This window comes from Talpa occidentalis, unplaced genomic scaffold (genome assembly GCF_014898055.3).
Source record: "Talpa occidentalis isolate TD23 unplaced genomic scaffold, MPIMG_talOcc4v2.1 talOcc4.16, whole genome shotgun sequence".
Taxonomy (NCBI): domain Eukaryota; kingdom Metazoa; phylum Chordata; class Mammalia; order Eulipotyphla; family Talpidae; genus Talpa; species Talpa occidentalis.
In genome coordinates, this window is record NW_023601653.1 from 46,516,077 (window position 1) to 46,542,145 (window position 26,069).

General features: G+C 38.1%; 1 protein-coding gene across 5 annotated transcripts in view; it reads right to left on the reverse strand.

Annotated features, from left to right (window-relative positions):
• CNTN1 (contactin 1) overlaps positions 1 to 26,069 on the reverse strand; it is a 397,546-nt gene that overhangs the window by 19,489 nt on the left and 351,988 nt on the right. For all 5 annotated transcript variants that reach the window (XM_037514140.2, XM_054696300.1, XM_054696297.1 and 2 more), the window contains one exon: positions 22,898 to 23,054. In XM_037514140.2, coding sequence (XP_037370037.1) covers positions 22,898 to 23,054 — 157 coding nt within the window. The remainder of the gene's footprint in view (positions 1 to 22,897; positions 23,055 to 26,069) is intronic.

Sequence of the window (26,069 nt, forward strand, 5' to 3'; positions counted from 1 at the left end):
ACTGAGAACATATTACTAGAGAGAGAAAATAATGAAAAATAATCCTTGATATTAAAAAAGAAGTAAACTTATTCAGTCATCACTTTATAATAACCTAAATTAATGTGAAGTTATAGTTAGTCCTCTTTAGGATATTAATTTCATGGAATCATAGATTATTCCTAAGGGATGAAAACATGCAAATCCTTCAAAAATTTAAGGAGATATTTTATCATCTGAAACATAAATTTAATGGAAAAATGTACGTTTTGTTGGACTATATTTCTAACCCAGTTGTTCAAATGTGAGGGTAGTTATTAACCTAGGAAAGCAACAAAGGAAATATTTGCTATCTGAAATAATGTCTAACCTTTAATTTTAAAACTTACAATGATGCATGTTGTCTAATTAAAACTGGTTGAGGCTGGGCCTCCCCGGTGGCGCGCAGCAGGTTGAGCGCTACGCTGTGAAGCTGTCCACAGCCTCTGCAGAAGCTGTCTGCAGCCTCTGCAGCGCCGTTCGATCCCGGCCAGCTAGTGAGAATCCCACATGGTGCCAGGCCTCTCCTGTCTTGCCCACTGCTCCCCTCAGCAATGTATTTCTGTCGTCTGCCTGTTTTGCTCCCTGCTCTGTCTCTGGTGAATCTTCTCACCCTCCCGCGCCTCTGGCCTGTACCCCAGCTCTTGTATAAAAATAAATACATCTTTAAAAAAAAAAAAATATATATATATATACATATATATATAAAACTAGCTGAGGCTAAGTTACAAGGACACACTGTTCACTGACCACACAGCATATTTGTATAGAAAATATATTAAACAACAGAGAAGAACATTTTTTAATTAATAGATATAAATGGGAATTTATTAAATTTACAAAAGTGTAGCACTCACTTAAACAATGACTAACCTAAGCTAGTACATTTCAGTATCTCTAATAAGTAAAACAAGAGTTCCTTAAATATGATATGATAACTGATATCAGTATGAAGGCATTCTGTGAGAAGCACTTTATGCATGTGTTAATTTGTGGTTCTCATTAGTAAATGCTTTAGATTAAATTAAAAATCTGAATAACTAGTATGTACTGTGATAAGTGGTTAGCCTATAACATCAACAGATATACTATAAAGACAGGGAATATGTTCAATTTTATTTTATTTATTTATGTTTTATATATATATTTAATTTTATTTTTGTGTAGAAGAACTGGGGTGTAGGCCAAATGTGCGGGGGGTGAGAGGACTCACCAGAGACAGAGGTGGGAGCAAAACAGGCAGATCCACTGAAATCCACTGCTGAGGGAGCAGTGGGCAAGACAGCAGAGGTCTGCTGCACCATGTGGGTCAGCCCTCTGGCTGGGAATCTAACTCAGGCCACTCAGTGACAGCTGAGACTTAACCCCGAGGCCACCAGGGAGGCCCTGTTCAATTTTAAACTAAGAAGAGAAGGACGATTTCTTTCCTTACTAAGAGAGATTTCTGATCATTTCTCACTAACTTCCCATCTTTTGTCTTGCTAACTTTGCATCATACATCATTTATGTTACATGAATAACTAGGATAGTGGGCACTGACAGATATTTTCACTTAATAGAGTAATGCTTACAAGCAAAATTTGCTAAGAAATACTTATAGCAATGAGTTTAACATCGCTTTCAATATATAGTCCTTATTTTTTTGCCCACTATCAATGCTGTAACTACTAGTAAAATTGATTACTTATTTTAGTCATCTTACATTTTAGCAAAAAAAAAAAAAAATTTCAAGGAGAAATAATACATTTAAAAATTCTGTATCATTTCAAATGATTGCATAATAAAAAAGCATCCTCACTTTAATTTATTCAAGACTGATATAAAGAAAATCAAAATCAACAAGCAACTATAAACCAGAGACACACTACGGGAGGGTGGAGGTGGGGGTGGGGAGAAGGCAGTAGGATCAAAACAAGGAGGGTGGGAATTGTATGGGGACTATAACCAAGATGAAAATGCATACATTGTGCAAAAATGAAAAATGATGTAAAAAAATATATAAAATAATATAAAAATTAAAAAAAGAAAAGAGATTTAATTTCTAAAATTCAGATGCAGAATATTTTTTCTTTTATATTTCTTTTTTTCTGACACAATATTTATTTGTTTCAATAAATTAAAATTTGTTTTAATAAATTAAAATGAGGATGCTTTTTTATTACTAATGTCCAATTGAAAGGAATTTACCCTGAATATAATTAAGAGTCAGTCTCCCTGTTCTGTTCCCCATTCTGTCTCTGGTGAATCCTCTCACCCCCCACACCTCTGGCCTGTACTGCAGTTCTTGTATGCATAAATAAATAAATCTTTTTAAAAAAAGAGTTAATGTAGAAAACATTACTTGAAGAATAAGTTAATAATAAGAGCTGTTTGGGGCTGTTGAATTGCAGAAAATCATACTCATTTGAGAAACAGGTAAAAAGGATAAAACATTCAGAATAAAAAAAATTTCAAATTAAATGACTGTCTTTTTTTTAAAAATTACTTCTTTTTAAGAGTATTATTTATTTTTTATTATTATTGAACAGTACTGGGGTGTAGGCCAGAGGTAAGCAGGTGGGGGGAGGGTTGAGAGGATTCCCCACAGACAGAGCGGGGAACAGAACAGGCTACTGACTGAAATACACTAGTGAGGGGAGCAGCAGGAGAGACAGGAGAGGTCTGCTGCACCATGTGTGGGTCAGCTCCCTGGCTGGGGATCGAACTCAGGCGATAAAGGAGATAGCACTGAGACTCAACCTCTAGGCCACCAGGGAGGCGTGGATCATCTTCATGTACATTTCATGTACATGAAATCTACAAAACAGAGAAGTAATACTGGTGATAAATGGCAATAAACTGCAGAGGGGAAACTGAGTGTTTAGTGTGGATAAAAATGGAGTTTGAAAATAGGGCATATGGGGGCCTCCCCAGTGGTGCAGCAGGTTGAGCGCATCACTATGAAGCTCTCCACAGCCTCTGAAGGAAGGGTTCAATTCCCGGCCAGCCAGGGAGATTCCCACAGGTGCAGCAGACCTCTCCTGTCTTGCTCACTGCTCCTCTCAGTAGTGTATTTCAGTCCTTCTGCCTATTCTGCTCCCTGCTCTGTCTCTGGTGAATTCCCTCACCCTCCCGCACCTCTGGCCTATACCCCAGTACTTGTAAAAATAAATAAATCTTAAAAAAAAAGAAAAAAACAAAACAGGCACATAGAGTTCTATTCATCTGAGAGTCCTGGGCTTGTTTTGGTTACTGACATACACCAGGTCTAAAAGCAGGAGCTGACTAGACCTGAGGGTCTCCAGGCAAATAGTGCTGGTAACAAAAGAATGCAGTGGGTGGGGGGATGGAGATTGGCTAGAGAAGGGTGGGAGGGGGACGACCTTGGTCGTCCAGCAGAAACCTGGATTTCTGCTCACAGACAGGCATATTAAAAAGTCGTGTTTAATCAGAGTTTGAATTTGTTCATGCAAAGGAGCATAAAAGGAAAACGAGGGGCCTCCCCGGTGGCCTAGGAGTTAAGTCTCAGTGTTATCACCTCTACAACCTGAGTTTGATCCTTGGCCAGGATGCTGACCCACATAGGGCACAGCAGACCTCTCCTGTCTTTCCTGCTGCTCCCCTCAGCAGTGTATTTTGGTCAGTCTGTAATAGGGTGGCCCTCACAAAGGGGGAGGTTCCAGGTTTCCTGCCCCACTCAAAGGAGGGTGGAGCTGAGCAGGGAGAAAAGAAACTGCAGAGTAGACTGAGGAAGGAGGGAAGCAGGATGGAGAGCCAGAAGGAGACCTAGAGGAAGCACATGGAACAGAGAGACACGTGAAGAAACTGTACTTGCCTTTTGGTTGTGAGCTGGTTGAAACAGATGTGGGTGAGAGACCCATGGGGAGGTGACAATGGCGGTTTTTGTCTTGATTTTGATTTTGCTCTTTTCCTTCCAGACTTGTCTGGTTGTTTCTGATCCTTTTCTGCAGGTCCCCACTGGAAGGTGCTTTAGACTTGTGACAGGCTTTGGGGCCTTGCTCTGGGCCAATCCTGCTTGGGTTGACTTTTACCCACGAGGGGACAGGTAACTTTGGGTGCTTGATTTAGAAACTATATTCTTTGCCTTTCCTGCATTGTTCACTAATTGTATTAAAGTTCCTTCCCACTAAAGTCTCATTTGTTTTGTGTTGATGCAGTGGATGGCAGAACCTATTTAGAGCAGGCAGGTTTGCAGGGTCTGGGGTGCCCCTCTCCCTGCCCTGTAACAAGTCTGCCTGTTCTATTCCCTGCTGTCTCTGGTGAATCCTCTCACCCTTACGCACATCTGGCCTGTACCCCAGTTCTTGGATGCATGAATAAATAAAATAAAATCTTAAAAAAAAGAAAAAAAGAAATGCAATAAGAAAAACATGAGATAGGATCAGTGGTAGTTCTGGGTGAGGGGAGGGTAGAGGAACTGTTGGAGCTGGAGGAGATTTGAGGGAATGAGCTGGAAAGATAAAAGAATGCTTACAATTTAAAAAAAAATTGCAGTTATTGATAACAGCAAGATTTGAAGGGATCCTTAGCCTTCTTTTATGTCACAGACCCCTCAGCAGTCTATAAATATGAGAATACTGAAAATGCTTTAATATGCATAAAATGCAATATTTAGAGTTAATAGAAAAGTAGTTGAAGTGCCATGATAAAGATATCAAGAAAACAAATACAAGCTTATTAACTCATTATTGTGCCTATTAGCACATTAAATAATAAAAACTTGGATCAGATCTAATAAATATCATATTTTTGAAGTGATTTTTGCAACAGCTGATAAATGAGCATAACTGTGATTCTTACTGGTGAGTTATTTGTTGCTTAAATTCATATTTGAAGGAATGCTACATTTAAGTTAGATATTAATGAAAGTTACAATGCAATTTTCCCATTGAAGTTTCAGGAAAACATCAATTTCTAGTTCACGTTCAAGTCTATGAACCCCAGGCTAGATTGTGAACACAGGTGTTTGGCTGAAGCAGAGCAAAAAGCAAGATCATCACAAAAAGAATTAAATGTTGAGGTCAAGTCACTGGAAGGATCATTTACACAGATGTTGATGTCCTCAGAATTCATAACTTCTAAACACATCTGGACTTTTAGGCATCTCTTAGGGCTAAAAGTCCTGTTCAGCTAATTTTCTATAATGTACAATAGCCTGACTCTTTCTAACTCCTTAGAAGCTACAATACCCTTCATTCTTCCTGCTTCTATGACCATGTGACCCAAAGCCTAAAGGTTTGCCTGAGAGACGAGAGTCAATCATGTAGGGCCTGGAATTGAAGGTTATATAAGAAAAGCAACCAACTAGAGAAATTCAGACTCTTGAACTAAATGATATATTTGCTCTTGGTCTGATTCATTTTGCAGAAGTGTTTGTAAAAAGTGCTTCTGGAACATTGTTTCCTTCATGGATTTGTTTTCAAACTGTGAATAATCTACCCAGAGGCCTGGCTTCTAGCCTTACCCAGCTACGGGAGCACTTTGAGACCTAAATATTCCTTCATAAATCACTAAAGCTGGTCCCTAATGTAGTATCAAATAGACTATTTTAATATGCTGATAAATCACTTTTCAGTTTAAATATTTTACATTATCTCTTATTTAGCACTAAAGGCTTCCAGTTCTTTTGTGAGACATTTTGAGGGCTTTATTTTTTAACAATGACAAACTCATTTTCTATTTTAAGTGTTTTTTAAATTTATATGATAGTGGGTGTCAAACATCAGGAGAGAAAATTGAAAACACATCTTTATTTCTTAGCAAAGACAATTATCTTTATAGTTCCCAGAAAGGGTTGCAAATTTCAATAGCCTATAATGTTTCAAAGACAAATAATTATGAAATGGTACTTGAACAGTACTTGAATGCACTATCTGACATTATGTGCAAAGTTAACTCAAATGGACCAAAGATTTGGATGTAAGATTGGAAACCATAAAATTCAAAGCAGAAAAAACAGACAAAACATTTACTTTGGTGCTATCTTAGTTTACTTCACTTCAACAGCAAGGGAAACAAAAGCAAAAATAAACAAATGGGACTGTTACAAGGTAGAATGAGGGGTACCCTGGGACCTCCAAACTTGCCGGCTATAAATAGGTTCTGTCATCCACTGCATCAAGACAAAACATACACTACTGCATAAGATCTTCAATAGAAGATAACTTTAATACAATTAGTGTGCAATAAAAAGAAGAGAAAGAATATAGTTAACAAATGAAGCACCCAGTTACTCATCCCCTTGTGAATAAACATCCAGCCAAATGGGATTGGCCCAAAGCAGGGCCATGAGGCCTGAAAGCTTGCCACAAGTCTAAGGCACTTTCTGGTGGGGACCCATAAGAAAGGGGAAGAAGGGACCAGGCAAATCTGAAGAAAAAGAGCAAAATCAAAACCCAAGTAAAGATAAAGGCTGCTATTGTCAGCCTCCCCATGGGTCTCTCACGCACATCTCTGTCTCTTTCAAGTGTCTCCTTCCACATGCCCCAAGTCCTTGGTACAAACCCAAGGCCAAGGTAAGCACAGCTTCTTCACAGGTCTCTCTGCCTCATGTGCCTCCTCAAGGTCTCCTTCCTGATCTCCTTCCTTCTCCTTATCTTCCCTAGTTTCTCCTTCCTGCCCAGCTCCACCTTTCCTAGGGTGGGCAGGGAACCTCCCCTTTTCCTGGGGATTGCTCTATTCCAGGACTACTTCAAACTTTAAACTTCTATACAGCAAAATAGACTATCATTAAAAGAAATATATACCCTACTGAGCATATGCACATCATACATTTGACATGGGGTTAATAATGCAAAATATGCAAAGAACTCCTACAACTCAACAATAAGAATAATAATGACCCAGATGAAAAATTGTCAAAAGAGCTAAACAGATATTTCTCCTATGAAGACATAGCGATGGCCAACAGGCACATGAAAAAGTCATCATTTATCATGGAAATGCTACTCAAAATCACAATCAGATACCACCTCACACTGGTGAGAATGATGCTTATCAAAATTAACAACAGAAACAAGTGTTGGTGACAATGTGGAGAAAAAGGAACCCTCTGGAAGACAGTATGGAAGATTCTCAAAATAATAATCTGGATCTGGCAGATGATTGAGCAATCCCACTTTTAGGAATCTATCCAAAAAATTTAAAAACACAAATTTGAAATGATTTGTGCTTTTCTATATTCATTGCAGCACTATTTACAACAGCTAAGTTACAGAAACAACCTAAATGTCCAACAACTAGTGAGTACATTAAGGTAATGTGGACTAAATACACCATGGAATAGTATTCAGCTATAAAAATGATGATATACTGCCATTCTTGACAATGAATGAAAGTGGAAGGGGTTATGCTAAGTGAAATAAGTCAGAAGGAGAAAAACAAATACTGGATGACTTCACTATATATAGAATAAAAAGAGTCAAAGCAAAAGAACAGACAAAACTAAACCAAAACAAACCCTAGAAATGTTATTGCAAAATTGATGATACCACAGGGGAGAAAAGGGTGGAGGGGCCCAGTCCTCTATGGTTGAGGATTACGATTTGTTCTTGCTTGGTAGTGGGCATAGTGTAGTAACATATATTTGTAGAGATGTGAACCTGTACCCCTAAATCACACAGTGTTGTAAACCAATGTTACAGCTATTAAAAAATGTTTAAAATTAAAAAAAAAAAAACATTCAAAGCAGGATCTCACATAGTGTCAAATACTGTATTTTTTTTTTCATAGAAGCACTGGGGTGTAGGCCAGAGGCGCCAGGGGTGAGAGGATTCACCAGACAGAGTGGGGGGAAGAACAGGCCGATCTACTGAAATCCACTGCTGAGGGGAGCAGCGGGCCAGACAGGAGAGGTTAGCATCCTGGTTGGGGACAAAACTCAGGCTATGGTGGTGATGGCACTGAGACTTAACCCCTGTGCCACCAGGGAGGCCCAGTTACTATTTTCCTATGAAGTGTTAGAAAATGAAAATTATCTCTATAAAGACAAAAAAAAGGTCAATGTATCATCTAGCAAGATCTCAGAAACCAGGGCCTCCCTGGTGGTGCAGCGTTTGAACGCTGGGCTGAGAAGCTGCCCGCAGCCTCTGCAGCACCAGTTCGATCCCCGGCCAACGGTGAGGGTCCCACATGGCATGCAGACCTCTCCTGCCGCCCGCTGCTGCCCTCAGCAGTGTTCTTCGTCAGTCTGTCTGTTCTGTTCCCTGCTCTTGCTCTGGTGAATTCTCTCACTCTCCCGTGCTTCTGACTGTACCCAGTGCTTGTATAAATAAATAAATAAATCTTAAAGAAAAAAAAAAATCTCAGAAACCAGCTGACATCAGATAACAGATTTTTTTCAGAGAACCTACAGTTCTTATTTTATAGCTATCTGTACCCCATACAAACCTGAATACAAAAATGGAGATAGCAGATGGTATTGCCCAAAGCTGGCAACTTTCCTGGTTAATTTAGTAAGAGATCATGGAAACAAAGTCATTATTTCTCTTTAAAGAATCATTTAAATAGATTAAATTGATTTGGCTCCATTAAGATATTTTCAGCTATCAGTAACGAATACTTAACTCAAAATTCAATTAATTTCATACTAAGGCTCATGCTCTCCCTGGTTGAGATAAGATTGCAGCAATGGTAGGAATTACTGTGTGCAGAGCTGATAATGTCAGAGGAAAAAGGAAATCAACCATTTTACAACTCTTATTTTAAAATAAAGGACCTTTCTAGAATCCCTTCAGAAAATCTTTCCCTTATTGTCCCAAGCTGGTTCAGAAGTGTACACCTAAATTAGTAAAATAGAACTTCATGGTTGCTCAAAGTGATGAAGACTCACTGTTTATCTGGGAATAGGATAACTTTGAGTTGTGAACATCTGTGTGAAAAATGTAGAGTTTACTGGCAAAAAGGCAGAGAGAAAAAGATTTGTTCAATATTCAAAGTTAAATAACCAGGTAATAAAGAGTGTGGATGTAGGAAAAGAAATAAGAGAAAACTCTTTCTTCATGAAAATGCACAAGAAGAGTTGTAGAAAGTTATAGAAAAGTTACAGGAAGGATAGAAAGTTAGCTTCAAAAGCAGAAAATTTAGCAGGATTTTTAATAATTAAAATAATAAAAGGATAATTACAATGTGGATCCTGAGATTAAAACAAGAATTCATTACATTGAACAAGTTCCAAGAGTTTGTCAAATTAAGTTGTGAGAACTCTGGTGCAAGGTCAATAAACACAGGGTTATCCTAAAGTATCTATTATACATCAACATATGGCACTGTATTTTTGAAGAATGGTATTTTGAATAATATTTTCAAGAACATTTAAGGTGATAGAAATGTTCAAATAGTTAAAATCATCACTGTAATAAGAAACTTGCAATTTTTTTTATTTTGGATTTTATATTAGCTATTCTACAATACTGAAATTTATGAGAAGTTCCTGCTCTCAATAGCTGCATTTGATTCTGTATTCTAAATTCAGAAAGTTATACTAAAAGGGTAGAACTGGAGCGATAATTGCTGAAAGAACTAAAATTAGCAATGAGCACTTATAACTTAATAATCAACGTAAATGTAGATGACCTGATTTCACTAGCCAAAAGGTAATTAAACATATATCCAAACAAAGTCCAGTGTTCTGTAGTTTAAAGAAAACCCATCTTACCAACAAAAACAAACACACAAGTTTAAAAGATGGAAGACAATCCTATAAAAAAATGGTAATCAGAAAGTGTCAGGTAAAGCTATATTGGTATCAGACAGACTCTCAGCTTAAAAAGACACAGAGGACATTAACATTGTGATTAAAGAGCTAATACAAGAAGAAGTAACATTCATAAATATGTATACATCAAGTGATGCATCAATAGTACCAAGATAAGATGATAGCTAACAGAGTCAAAAGAAATATTGACAACACAGGGGCCTTCTTGGTGGCCCAAGGGGTTAAGCGTCAGCACTATGAAGCAATCTGCAGCTACTGCAGCAGGAGTTTGATCCCTTGCCAGAGAGGTGACCCACATGGCACAGCAGACCTCTCCTGTCATGCCCGCTGCTCCCCTCAGCAGTGTATTTCAGTCAGTTTGCCTGTTCTGCTCAACATTCTGTCTCTGGTGAAACTTTTCTCACACACACACATCCCTCACCTCTGACCTGTATCCCAGTTCTTGTATGCATAAATAAATAAACCTTTAAAATTTTATAAAAAAGAAATATTGATGACACAATAATGCTAGTGGCTTTTAATATTCCACTTACACCTGTGGGCACATTAACAAGACTAGGAATAAATAAGGAAACAACTGCCTTAAATGAGGAGCTAGACCAAATAGGCTTAACAGATAACTCCAGAAAAATCCATCCAAAAAAACACACTGCATCACATTTTTCTCAAGCACACATAGAAATTTTCAAGAATAGATTGTGTTGGGACACAAGTCAATTGGCAATAAAACTACAAAGACTGAAATTATACAAGTTCTCTCTGACCATAATGTCATAGCTAGAAATCAACTTTAAAAAAAAAAAAAAAAGCAACAGGAAACCTATAAATTCATGGAGATTAAACTATATACTGCTTACTTACTACTGGATAAAAGGAAATTCAAAAAAAATTAAAAAAACTTGAGACTAATGAAAATGAAGAGTCAAGCTATTAAATAGAATCTGTGGGATGTAGCAAAAGTGGTCTTAACAGGGAAGATAATTATAAGACAGGCCCACATTAGGAATCAAGACAAATCCCAAATAACCAATTTAATTCTATAAGACCCAGAGTAATAGAAGAAAGGAAATGTAAAACAATATTAGAAACAAGTGAAATAGACATCAAAAACACACACAAAAAAGACCAATGAAACTAACAGTTAGTGCTTTGAAAAGGTAAAAAAAATAGACAAATTTCCAGTTGGACCGACAAAGAAGGGAGAAAACATTAGTAAACAGAATCATAAATGAAAAGGGAGAAATTATCACAAATACCACAGAAATACAAATGATCTTAAGAGATTAGTATGAAAAATTATATGGCAATAATTTGCATAATCTTGAAACTTGAAGGCTAAAAGGCATCACATTAATTAACTTCAAATATAACGAAAAGGGGCAGTGTCAAAAACAAGGTGGTATGGCACAAAAAATACATGTATGGATCAATGGAATATAATTGAAAGCCCAGAAACCAGAAATAAATCCATGTATATATCAGCATCTAACATATAGTAAAATAGCCATGACCATACAATGGGAAAAGAAGAATCTCTTTCATAGTGCTTAAAAAATTGGAAAGTCACACATAACAGAAATGAAGTTGGGTCACCATTAACTCCTTATATAAAAATGAATTCCAAATGGATTAAAAAGATTTAGATATAAGAACTGTGACAATAAAATATATAGAAAAAATTGGTATATGATTAATGACATCAGTAATAAAGGATTTTTTGGAGATGACCTGCATGGAAAGGGAGACAAAATGAAAAATAAACAATTAGGATTACCTCAAATTAAAAGGTTTTACATAACAATAAATATATAAGATTAAAAAGACATCATTTGTTTTTGTTGAGTCATGTGAGCTCTTTCTAGACCTTTGAAATCAGTCTCTTATCAGTTGTATGCCATTCACAGCAACATGGATGGAATTGGAAAGGTTTATGCTCAGTGAAGTAAGCCAGAAGGAAAAAGAAAGATAATGGATGGAGTCACTTATCAGATGAATATAGTGGAACCAAATAAGGGATCAGGAGAAAAAATAATAACACAACAAAATTAAATGGCAACTATAAATCAGAGACATTCTGCAGGGGTGGGGAAGGGAGAAGGAGAGGGAGCAAAACAGGGGAGGGAAGAGCACAGGGGACCATGGTGATGGTGCACAGGTGAACTGGTAGTGGGAATTTTACTAGGACACACCTGAGAGGAGAAAGCATTCATTGTGCAAAAATGAACAATGATGTGAAATAAATAAAAACAAATAAATTTAAATAAAATAAAAGTAAAGAAAAAAGACATCCTACTGAATGAAAGAAAATATTCACAGAACATACAACAGATAAAGGGTTAAAGATATACGTAAAAACAAGCATAATTCAACAATAGAGAAGTAAACAGCCTAATTAATAAATGGGCAGCCATTCTAAACAGACAACTCACCAAAACGATATACAGAAGACCAATAGACACGTGCAAAAAAGGAACATCAACATTTCCAATAAGAGAGATGTAAGTTAAATCGTAATGAGACCACCTCACCTCCCTGTGAATGGCACATATTAAATAACCCCCAACATCAAGTGCTCTAGAGGATGAAAAGAAAGAGAAATGCTCTTATACTTCTGGTGGGAATGCAAACTGGTACAGTCATTATGGAAAGCAATTTTGATTTGTCTTGAAAATCTAAAAATGGAATTGCCATAGGTCCCAGCAATCCAGTTCTTGGGTATCTTTCAAAAGAATATCAAACTATCAACTCAAAAAACTTGACGTCCTTCAGAATTTACTGCAGCACAATTTACAATAACCAGGGCATGTCAGTGACTTGAATGTGCAATAGATGATTGGGTCAATAAATACGGTATATCTACATTATAGCATACTATTCAGTCATGAGATTTGAAATGCAGGAACTTACAGAAAAATGAAGAGAGTTCCAGGTAATTATATTGCTAAAGTAAGCCAAAATGCCAAAAACAAAAAATTGGACTTTATATAATGGACAATTTGAGAAAGTAAAATACTTACAAAAAGTAACAAGCGTTAATAAAGTCAGAGGGCTCTGAGGTTAAGAGGGAGGGGGAGAGAACAATGGATAAGTGGATATAAAAGATAGTTGTAGGGAAAAATAAAAATCTCAAAATAATTTTCATTTTTGAAAATGGTTACAAAAGAGATATTTTAATAGTGATGATGCCAGTATACATTTAAATCTAATAATGTACAAATGAAATTCGAGCATGTTAATAATCCTCTTGCTCCCTTTCTACTCCACTACTGGTCACTAGAGAGGGGAGGAGTGAGTCATATAGCTAAACCTCTAAAGGTTCCACCTAGAAAATGATTTCCTAGTGCCCTTCTTCTGAGACTGGGCAGAAGACAAGATGAAAAAATCAAAATGTGTTTTTCATCAGTAGTTTTTAAGTTGGTGGCTTTGGTTATATAGTTTAACTTAATAGCTTGGTGTTACCAAAAATAGTAGGTTAAATATTTAGATGACATCATCTGTGGGAACATCAGGATAAATTACAGATTTATTAGAAGACATAAAGTCAAAAATGAATATATAGCAACTTTAAATCAAATGGGAAAAAATGCCTTGCTCTTTTAAAACCTACCCTAGACTTCACCACAGTCCTCTTTCCAACCAAGACCATCATCATCTTTCAATCGTTCTATGGTAATAACTTTGTAATTAAACTTCTTACATTTTGGTCCCACTATATACATTTTCCATAAATCATCAAAGTGATTTTTCTTTTTTTTTAATTTTTTTTTTAAGAGGCATGTATTTTATTTATTTATTTGTTTGTTTGTTTGTTTATACAAGCACTGGGTACAGTCAGAAGTGCGGGAGGGTGAGAGAATTCACCAGAGCCAGAGCGGGAAGCAGAGCAGGCAGAAGGACCGAAGTACACTGCTGAGGGGAGCAGGGGGCGGCAGGAGAGGTCTGAGCGCCAGGAGAGGTCTGCGTGCCATGTGGGATCTTCCTCCGGTGGCCGGAGAGCAGCCGGGGATCGAACCGGCACCGCAGAGGCTGCGGGCAGCTTCGCAACCCAGCGCTCAACCGCTGCGCCACCAGGGAGGCCCCAAAGTGATTTTTCAAGTATAAACATCTGATCATGTTACTCCCACCTTCGAAGTTTCAAATGATTCCTTCTTGGCCTTACGAAGAAGTTCAGAGCCTAAAATGTTCTTAAAAGTTTTCTTTGATTTGACTAAGCTATCTGTAATCGTTTCAAGCTAAGAAGAAAGGTAAAGCTTCAAACAAGCACATTCATCATAAATAGTGAAATACATGCTTCTCTGCAGATATTTCTAACCAAAGATACTAATTAACCTACATTCTAACATTTATGGAGAATAGGTAATTAACCAAATTAACTTATTGAAATTTAAATTCAAAATATTATAGCTATTAGCACCTTCTTCTTAATTTTGTTCACACTGATGTTCAAAAAACAAGAGATTTTAAAAACACAATATATGGTGTACAAATATTTTCTCCTATTCAGTAGGGTGTCTCTGCTCTGGTCACTGACTCTTTCGTTGTACAGAAATTTTTAGTTTGCTATAGTCCCAGTTGTTTATTTTCTCCTTTGTTTTCCTTGCTGCTGGAGATGAGTACACAAAGATGTTTTGCCTGTTTTCTTCTACATATTGTATGGTTTGAGGTGCCACATAACACAATGGAATACTACTCAGTCATCAAAAAAGATAAATTTATGCCATTGGCAGCAACATGGATGGAGATGGAAGAGATTATTTTAAGTGAAGTGAGTCAGAAAGAAAGCGATAAATAAACTATAATTTCACTTATGTGTGGAATCTAGAGAAACCAAACAAAGGATCAGCAAACTGTAAGACTCACCCTTGAAAGCTGACCTTAGACCTCAGACACTCAGGAGGAAGGGAGAGGAAAAGAGTAGAAAACAGGGCAGGAAGGAGAGCACAGTGGAATATAATGGAGAACTAAGGGTGATTTGGTTAGAGGAAAACTATGGTGACCACATCTGAGGGGAGAAATCTTATATTGTGAAAAAATAAATTAAAAAAATAAAAATAAAAGGACAATGAGCAAAACAATAACTGTTGGTGAGGGTGTGGAGAAAACAGAAGGCTGATATGCTGGTGGTGGGAATGTAGAGGGATCCAGCATCAGTGGAAGACCGTGTGGAAGTTCCTCAAAATGTTAAAAATGGCTCAACCATATGATCCAACAATCCCTCTCCTAGGTATCTACCCAGAGACTACAAAAACAAATTCGAAGGGATGATGCATTCCTATGTTCACTGCAGCACTGTTTACAATAGCCAAGGTATAGAAACAACCCATGTGCTCATCCACAATGATGTAATAAAGAAGATGTGTCTATATAGGAAGTGGAATACTATTCAGTCATAAGAAAAGATGAAATCTTGTCATTTGCACCAACATGCATGGAACTGAAGGGGATTCTAAACAAAATAAACCTGAAGGAGAAAGACAAATACCAAATGAACCTGCTTATAGGTGGAATATAAAGAAACAAAGCAAAGGGCATCCCCGGTGGCGCAGGCAGTTGAGTGCAGCGCTGTGAAGCTGTCCACAGCCTCTGCAGCTGGGGTTCAATCCCCGCTGGCTATTGAGCAACCCACTTGGCACAGCAGACCTTGAGTGTCTCACCCGCTGCTCCCCTAAGCAGTGTATTTCGGTCAGTCTGCCTGTTCTGTTCCCCACTCTTTCTCTGGTGAATCCTCTCACCCTCCCGCACATCTGGCCTGTACCCTGGTTCCTGTATAAATAAATATATCTTAGAAAAAAAAAAAAAAACAAAGCAAAAGACTTAACAAAATGAACCTTTGAAATCTGACTGCAGAACTGAGGCTGCCAGAAGGGGAAGGGGGGTGAGTGAAGCAGGACTGGGAGTAAGGAGTGGGGGAGTACTGGGACTTGGTAGTGGTAGTAGTGGTAGTGTGATACATTGTAGAGGTGTGACCCCTAAATATATACAGTGTTGTAAAACAATGTTACATCAATAAACATATACAAATATTTTTTTAAAAGCTATATAGAACTTTTTAGAGATAGTATGTTTGTGATGAAATATCTGAGGTATTACATTTGCCTCCATGTAACTGTCAACATCCGATTAGTAACAATTTAATAAAGCAGGAGATAGCAGTGTTCAGATCAAAGAGTCTTTGTAAGAAATCAAATTTATAGGGGGCCTCCCTGGTGGCATAGAGGTTAAGTCTCAGTGCTATCACTGCTAAGGCCTAAGTTCGATCCCCATTCAGGGAGCTGACCCACATAGGGAGCCGCAGACCTCTCTTATCATGCCCACTGCTCCCATCAGCAGTGCATTTCAGTCAGTATGCCTGCTCTGCTCTCCACTCTGTCTCTTGTGAATCCTCTCACCCCCTGCACCTTTGGCCTACACCCCAGTTTTCTATGCAAAAAAACCCAAAAAGATTCAAATTTATGGATTAGCATGTGTCTTGATACAAATCATATGCCTAATGGGGGCATGTATCAACCTTCTAGACTTCTAAAATATAGTTTAAAATGCCCAAAATATTCTTCTAACTAAATTTAACTCTATTCAGAAATCATTTACTGTGTGAACTGTTATTTGTTGAAACCTTATTCTGTGTCAGATATATCCTATCCTGCAAGTTCTGGGTATTTGAAAGTTGAACAAGGCAGAAAAGAGCTTGTTCCTATTGAGCTTATAGTCAAGAAAGGACAGACATGGACAATAAACATCATAAATTAATTAATAAGATAACTTTATGGGCCTCTCCAGTGGCGCAGCAGGTTGAGTGCAGCGCCGTGAAGCTGTCCGCAGCATCTGCAGCACGGGTTCAATTCCCAGCCAGCCAGGGAGAAACCCACATGGCGTGGCAGACCTCTCCTGTCTCACCTGTTGCTCCCCTCAGCAGTGTATTTAGGCCCATCTGCCTGTTCTGCTCCCCACTCTGTCTCTGGTGAATCCTCTCACCCTCCTGTGTCTCTAGCCTATACCCCAATTCTTGTATAAAAATAAATAAATCTTTAAAAAATATGATTAACTTTAGATACTTAGACATAATGTGAAGAAAATATAAGGGATGCAATATGAATTCGAGTAGGGACTGTTTTAAATTGGTGACTGTATAAAATTTCTGAGGTGGTACTATCTGAGCGAAACAAAAATGTCAAGAATGAATCCACCAAGCCAAGGTGTAGAGAATTCCAGGCAGTGGCAAGAACAAGTGCAGTTTCAAGACAGGGGTCATGCTGGTATGTTCGAGAAGAGAAAGCTCAATGGAGCAAGAGAAAAATCACTTAATTGAGATAAGAAACTTTGGCTGGGCTACTTATATTGGGCACTGCAGGCAATGGTAAGAGATTTAGATTTTATTCTATGATTTGTCCTTTAAGAAGCACATTATGTGATTTAATTTTTAAAGTATTTTCTATTGAGATAACATTGTTTTACAATACTGTATGTGATACTTGATTTGATTTATGTTTGAAAAGACTGCACTGGCTGCTGCAGAGTAAGTGGTCTATAGGGAGCCAAAACTGGATGCCAAGAGATTTATCAGCAGGGCTAGTCAGTGACTGTGGTGTGGGCTCCCAGGGATGTGGGGAAAAATGATAGCACATTTTAAGTAGGTAACTGTTGAAGGAGGTTGTATAGACATTTGTAATATATTTGTTGAATGAATGAATGAATGAACAATATAATGCAAATAAACATTAAAACCTAGCAATGTATTATATCCCTAGCTACATGTTACATTTAAAAACTGAAACAAAGGGAAGTATTTTTTAAAAGATGTATTTATTTATGTATACAAGAACTGGGGTACAGGCCAAAGGTGTGGAGGGGTGAGAGGATTCACCAGAAACAGAGTGGGGAACAGAACAGGCAGACTGACCGAAATACACTGCTGAGGGGAGCAGCGGGCAAGTCAGGAGAGGTCTGCTGCGCCATGTGTGTTGCTCCCTAGCCTGCTGGGGCTCGAACTCATGCTGCGGACACTATGGATAGCTTCATAATGCTGTGCTTAACCCCTTGTGCCACCAGGGAGGCCCATAAAGGGAAGTATTTTGACATTATAAGAAAACATAGTTTCCAAATGTAATGATATGCTTTTCTCATGACAAATATTCTAAGTAACCCTTTGAATAATTACAAATTAAGTTAAAAATTTCTAGAATGGTTCTAGAACGTTCACTAAACATCTGACAATTCCTAATGTTAATTCTCTAGTTTCTTTGGTTTCGTTAGACAGTTATGCTTTGACTAAGAGATAACTAACAATAATGATTCATTAGTATTGCTGTCTATTAGTTGACCAAAAAGGAAAAAAAAACTATTCTGAGTCTGTTTGAAGTTTCTAAAACTGCACACACTGTATCTTTTGTGCATGGACTACTTACACGGTGCTATCAGAGTATAACTGGGGCTGTAGCTCGTCCAATCCACTTCCCCAGAGACAACTGCTAAATTTTCAGGAAATTTATGAGAAAATTGATAACACTTTTTACAACAAAGTTGAAATTATGTAAACTTATGAAATTTGAAAGCATGAGTGAAGTAAATATTTAAAACTCAATACTCCCGCAAACTGGTCCAACCACTATGGAAAGCTGTATGGAGGTTCCTCAGCCTACTGAAAATGGAGCTACCATATGACCCAGCTATTCTAGTCCTAGGGATTTACCCAAAGGACACAAAAACATTAATTCATAAGACCATCTATACCCCTATGATTATTATTATTTTTTTTTTATAGAGGCATGTTTTATTTATTTATTTTATTTGTTTGTTTGTTTGTTTTTGTTTATGCATGCACTGGGTACAGTCAGAAACGTGGGAGGGTGAGAGAATTCACCAGAGCCAGAGCAGGGAGCAGAGCAGGCAGAAGGACCGAAGTACACTGCTGAGGGGAGCAGCGGGCAGCAGGAGAGGTCTGCGCGCCATGTGGGACCCTCCTCTGGTGGCCGGGGAGCAGCCGGGGATCGAACCGGCGCCGCAGAGGCTGTGGGCAGCTTCGCAACCCAGCGCTCAACCACTGCGCCACCGGGGAGGCCCTATACCCCTATGATTATTGCAGCACTATTTATAATGGGCAAAACCTGGAAACAACCCAAATGCCCAAAATAGATGACTGGATCAAGAAGATGTGGTACATATACACAATGGAATATTATTCAGCAATCAAAAAAGATAAAGTAATGCCATTTGAAGCAATATGGATTCAGTTAGAAGGAATTATTCTCAGTGAAATAAGTCAGAAAGAAAAAGAAAAAATATATATCAGATGATTTCACTTGTAGAAGGAATATAAGGGAACAAAATAAGACATCAGAGGAAAAAATAGTAACAATACAAAACACAACAAAACAAAACAAAAATAAACAGACAATTACAAACCAAAGACATCCTACAGGGGAGGAAGAGGGAGAGGAATCAGAGGGAGGGAGGGAGAAGCACAGGAGAGTGTAGTGATGGTGCACAGGTGCATTGGTGAAGGAAATTTTATGGGGACTACACCTGAGGAGGAAAAAAAGCAAACATTGTTTAAAAATGAACAATGAGGTAAAATACATATAAATTAAAAAAGGAAACAAACAAAAAAAACCTCATCATTCCCTAATTATTTCATTACACTTTAATGTCATCAATGCTCTGAGCCACACCTGATGCACTTGCTGGTGACAACCCCAGAGAGTGGTGAGTTCTAAACATCACTTCCCAACTCCATATTCACTGACATCACGCGGGACCCTTGAAATCAAACATGATGAAAATATTTACAACACAGAAACTGGCAAACTCTATGAGGGTGGATTTTTCCTGTACCCCCAAGGGTCAGTTATTAGTATGGTTGTAGCTACACAGATGTTACTGTCACTGCCACAGCCTCTCCTGCTACAAGCTTCTGTGTGTAACCCCCATAAAATATGTTCTGCTTCACATTAGGAAGGAACAAAAAGTAAGGAAATGAAGAGAATAATGGACGAGTTCCACTGACCTCTGGACAGTGTCCAAAATCAACTACACCACTGTTTGGCAATTTACTGACCCCCCAAACAATACCTGCATGTGAGACAACCCCACTGAATGCAAATTTTTTTTTCATTTACTATCATCAATTTATTATATTTTTATTATATATATAATTTACATCACTGTCCATTTTTGTACAATGTTTGATTTCTCCTCTCAGGTATAATCCCCATAAAATCCGCACCACCAAGTCACCAGTGAACTGTCACCACAGTCTCTTGTCCCCTTCCCTCCCCTGTTTTGACTCCTCTTCCTTCCCCCTCCCCTAGTGTATGTTTCGGATTTATAGTTTGCTTGATAGTTTTGTCTCTTTTTTTCTTTCCCTACCCCTTGTTTGGTTTCCCTATATTCCTCCTATAAGTGAAACCATCTGATATTTTCCTTCCTTTTTTTTTTTTTAAAGATTTATTTATTTATTTATACAAGCACTGGGTACAGTCAGAAGTGCGGGAGGGTGAAAGAATTCACCAGAGCCAGAGCGGGGAACAGAACAGGCAGAAGGACCGAGGTACACTGCTGAGGGGTGCAGCGGGCATGGCAGGAGAGCTCTGCGCACCCTGTGGGACCCTCGCCACTGGTGGCGGGGGATCGAACCGGTGCTACAGAGGCTGCAGGCAGCTTCGCAGCCCAACGCTCAACCGCTGCGCCACGGGGAGGCCCATCTGATATTTTTCTTTATCCTTCTAACTTACTTCACTAAACATTATCCCTTCTAGCTCCATCCCTGTTGCTATGAATGGCATAAGTTTATCTTTATTGATTGCTGAGTAGTACTCTGTTGTATACATAGACGACATCAACTATAGACTACATCTTGATACAGTCATCTGTTTCTGAACATTTAGGTTGTTTGCAATCTTAGCTGTGTGGGTTGTTGTTGTTTCCATCATTTAGGTTGTTTCCAATCTTAGCTATGTAAATAGTGCTGCAATAAAGATAGGAGTGCAGTTTTTCCTTTTGGATTAATTTATTTTTTTTGTCCTTTGGGTAGACTCCTAGGAGGAAAATTGCTGAGTCATACGGTAGCTCCATTTTTAATAATTTGAGAGTCCTCCACACAGTTTTCCATGGTTGAATGCAAAACTATTGGAGGTGTCAGTCACCTAAGTTCAGAATTTAGAAAATGCTCCAAAATAATGTTTGAAGTTAATTCAAATTCAAATTTGAGAATAAAGTTTCAAAAATAAATTTATTTTACCAAATTAGTAATGACTAAGAAGAAAGACACTGTTGAGCCTCCCTGGTGGTGTATGAAGCTATCAGTAGCCTCTGCAGCATGAGTTCAATCCCCGGCCAGGGAGCTAACCCACATAGCACAACAGACCTCTCCACCGCTCCCCTCAGCAGTGGATTTCAGTCAATCTGCCTGTTCTGCTCCCCACTCTGTCTCTGGTGAATCCTCTCACACACACCCCCACACCTCTGGCTTATACCCCTGTTCTTGGATGCATAAATAAAATAATTTTTTTTTTTTTAAAAAAAGAAAGACACTGTTGTTGGAGCAGTGCAGTGACAACACAGTATTTAAAAGAAATTTGGCAGTGTGAAAGTCAAATGCTCATTGATTTAGTCTGCAGAAATATTAATTTTTAAAAATGTATCCAAAGTACTATTATTTATGATGGGAAAGCTAAAATGAGTAGATATATTTCATAAGTTTAATTTTAGTGAAAATTATAAAAAGCTAACGACATGGTGCTGCTTATGCAACGTGATTGCCAAAACTAATATATAACATCTAGTCAACAGATACTAAAACATGAAATGATGTAAACTTATAAAGTAACCAAAAGCAAATTCCACTGAACATTATTATCTGCCATTTTAATGTTTGGATGTTTACACATTACCTCTTTTCTTTTCAGGTTTTTGTAATTCCTGAATTTTGTGAAAAACATAATAATGCGTACACAAAATAAAAAAAAAATTTCAATATTCTAGGCATAGCATTTCGATTTTTTTAAAATTTTTTTTTAATAGTGGCATGTTATTTATTTGTTTGTTTGTTTTGTTTATATATGCACTGGGTACAGTCAGAAAAGCGGGAGGGTGAGAGAATTCACCAGAGTCAGAGTGGGGAGCAGAGCAGGCAGAAGGACCGAAGCACACTGTTGAGGGGAGCAGCGGGCGGCAGGAGAGGTCTGCGTGCCATGTGGGACCCTCCTCCGGTGGCTGGGGAGCAGCCGGGGATCGAACCGGGGCCGCAGAGGCCACGGGCAGCTTCGCAACCCAGCACTCAACCGCTGCGCCACCAGGGAGGCCCAGCATTTCAATTTTTTAAAAAGTGTATAGGCATCATGGTATATATCATGAAAATAAGAATATGTTTGTAGTTTCTAAAACATAGGTAAATAAGATACATAGGAAAAACATGACTTTAGTTTAATGTATAACATCTATTTAGCTGTAAATCATTAAATTTTCTTCTAAACCAATTACCCCATCTTTGACCTTTGAGCTTTTTTTCAGTCTTTCATAAAATTCTCAACTTCAATTTTAATTCAGTATAATTAAACTATGGTATGCAGCGTGAGAAAAGTATCAAAACTGAAACAAATTAACAGAATGCCACAATTCCAAAAAAAGGGAGAAATTGCTGCATCAAATATCCATTTCAAATCAACCAATCCTATAGGAAGTAACAGAGTTTGTGGAAAATAAAATACAGAAAGTTAGACAGAAAGAGAGGTCCATTGCAAAGGAAGGTGCTATCATCAGCTTTTTCAAATTTTCAGTGTTTTACTACGTATAGAACAAGGAAAAGTAGGTTAATAGAGTATTAACAGTAGCCTGGTGAATTTCCTTTTGAAGTAAGAGAAGACTGGATATTATTATATGGTGGTCTAGTATTATGAATCATTTATATTGCATTATCATGTTTATTGTGCTTTGATATCTAAATAATGAATGAGTACATGATAGAATGCAAATTTACATTTGTGACTCATAAGGGAAGGAATATCAATTTCAGTGTATGCCTGACCTTTCAAATCTACTTAGGGAAACTGATATTGGTGTGAATCTGTGAATCGGTGTAATATTGGTGGTCCTGTCTTTATTCTTGGGAATCCACACAGTCTAGAAGCTTTCAAGTGATTCATTGAAATATGTCTTAGATAACTGGCTTACCTGAAATTTTGACTTGAGACACTACTCCATCTCCGCCATCACTGTGTGCACGAACCTCTACAACATATTCTCCATCCCTGGGGATCGGGACCTCTATGGAGTGTTTGTGAGTGGAGAACAGCTTGCCATCATGCTGGCCATCAGGCCGATAAAGAACCTTAAAAAGTCCCAAAATACATATGCTTAGTAAAGTGATAATCATGAACCAATATTAAATGCCCTAATGCTAACCTAGCACCAAAATTAAAATAATACACTTTCATTAATAAAAAATACTCTAGGAAGCAACATTTAATAAAAGTACCAAAATGCATTTGACTTTGAATTCACAAGAATTAATTTCTCCCATTTTAATTTTTGTTGTTGTTATCTTTTTTTTTTATATTTTTTACATCATTTTTCATTTTTGCACAATGTATGCATTTTCATCTTGGTTATAGTGCCCACCCCCCCTTGTTTTGATCCTACCCCCTCCTCCCCCGCTGTAGTGTGTCTCTGGTTTGTAGCTACTTGTTTATTTTTTTACTTACCCAAAGGACACAGAAACATTAATTCAAAAGGGCACCTGCACCCTTATGTTTATAGCAGCACTATTTACAACAGCCAAGCTATGGAAACAACCCAAATGCCCAAAAATAGATGACTGGATCAAGAAGATGTAGTACATATACACAATGGACTATTACTCAGTAATCAAAAAAGGTAAACTCATGCAATTTGCAGCAACATGGATGAAGCTAGAAGTGATCATGCTCAGTGAAATAAGCCAGGAAGAAAAAGAAAAATACCAGATGGTCTCACTCATAGCAGGAATTTAGAAAACCTAAATAAGGGACCAGGAAAAAGACTAATTATAATTCTTCCCATTTTTAAAGAGTGATTCAAGAGAATGTGCCTTAACGATTTTATTGGTTGTGGTGGGCTGCCTAAAACAAATAGAAAGAATGAGTCTTTTGTGAAAAATGTATAAAATGAGGGTTCTTTCATTATACTAAAGTACCATGAAAAAATTACCTCACAATTAAAAATATTTCCTCACAGAATATACCTTGGAAATAGTGTAGATTCTGTTCTAGACTCTCACAATAAGGAGAGTACCACAATATTTTGGTTGCTCAGTGCAACAACTTTATGTCAAAACACACACACACACACACACAACACAATGTATCCACCTTAATTTAAAAATGCTTTAATGGTTTCAATGAGTCCTCCATTTCTTTGCTGGTGGAGGGCTTTGCCTCCATGTTGATGAGAGTTGACTGAGGGGGAAGTGGTTGATGAAGGTTGAAGCAATTTCCAGATGAGTCAAGAAGAAAGCTTGTCTCATAGTTTGCCTCTTCTGTTCATGAAAGAGTCCTCTGCAGCATGGGATTCTGGTTGATAGCATGATACCCAGAGCAGATCTTCCTTCAAAATTGGAGTCAGTCCTCACAAAATGTGCCACTGCTTTATCAACCAAGCTTATGTTATAGTCTAAACCCTTTGTTGTCAGTTCAATGATGTTCATGGAATCTTCACCAGGAAAAAAATTCCATCTCAAGAAATCCATGTCTTTGCTCATTCATAACAACACCTCATCCGTGAAAGCGTTATCATAACATTGCTGCAATTATCTCATCTCCAAGCTCCAAATCTACTTTTAGAGCTCTTGTTATTTCCACCACATCTGCACTTACTTTCACACTGAAGTCCTCTCTCTCTTTTTAAAATTTATATACATATACATATGTATGCATGTACATATATGTATACATACATACACGTGCATATATACGTACATGTGTATATATGTACCTATACATATATGCATATATGTATGTTTATATGCATGCATGTATATAAATATATGTATGTGTGTATGTATATATACACACACATATATTTGCATCATTGTTCATTTTTGTACAATATTTTCTTTTTCCTATTAGGTATCATCCCTATAAAATTCCCACCACTAATTCACCCATGAATCATCACCACAGTCCCTTGCCACAATGAAGTTTTGAACCCCCCCAATGCCCTCCATGAGGGTTAAAGTCACGTCTTTCAAATTCCTCTTTTTTTAAAGATTTATTTTTTAAATATTTTTTATTTATTTATACAAGCACTGGGTACAGTCAGAAGCACGGGAGGGTGAGAGAATTCACCAGAGCCAGAGCGGGTTGCAGAACAGGCAGAAGGACCAAAGCACACTGCTGAGGGGAGCAGTGGGTGGCAGGAGAGGTCTGTGCGCCTTGTGGGACGCTCCTCCAGTGGCTGGGGAGCAGCAGGGGATCGAACCAGCACTGCAGAGGCTGCGGGCAGCTTCGCAACCCAGCACTCAACCGCTGCGCCACCGGGGAGGCCCCTCAAATTCCTCTTAATGTTGATATTTTGACCCCCTCCTACAAAATCACAAATATTCTTTTTAAAAAAAAAAAAAAAGATTTATTTATTTATTTATATAAGAACTGGGATACAGGCCAGATACGCGGGAGGGTGATTCACCAGAGACAAAGCGGGGAAGAGAACAGGCAGACTGACAAAATACACTGCTGAGGGGAGCAGAAGGCGAGACAGGAGAGGTCTGCTTGCCATGTGGGTTGCTCCGAGGCCGGCAGGGATCGAACTGGCACTGCAGAAGCTGCGGACAACTTCACAGCACTGCACTCAACTGCCTGCACCACCAGGGGAGCCCCACAAATATTCCTAATAGCGTCTAGAATGGAAAAATTCTTTCCAGAAGTTTTCAAATTACTTTGCCCAGATCCATTGGTGGAATCACTCTTTAGGGCAGCTGTGGCCTTAAGAAAGATGGTTCTCACATAGTAAGTCCTTGGATGATCAGGTGTATTGTCATTGAGCAGTATTATTTTGAAAGGAATCTTCCCCACCTACCCCAACCCCCCACCCCGCAAGTGGTAGATCTCAATAGTTGGCTCAAAATATTTAGTAAATCTTATTGGAAAGAGATGTCATCCAGATTTTGTTGCACTCCTTATAGAATACAAGTATCGATAGAACGGATTTAGTATCATAGTTAAGGATCCTAGGATTTTCAAAATAGCAACTGAGCATTGGCATCAATTTAAAATAACCACCTACATTAGCCCACAAGAGAGTCAACCTGCCTTTAAAGCTTCGAAGGCAGATGCTGACTTCTCTATAGTTCTCAAAGTCCTAAGTGTTA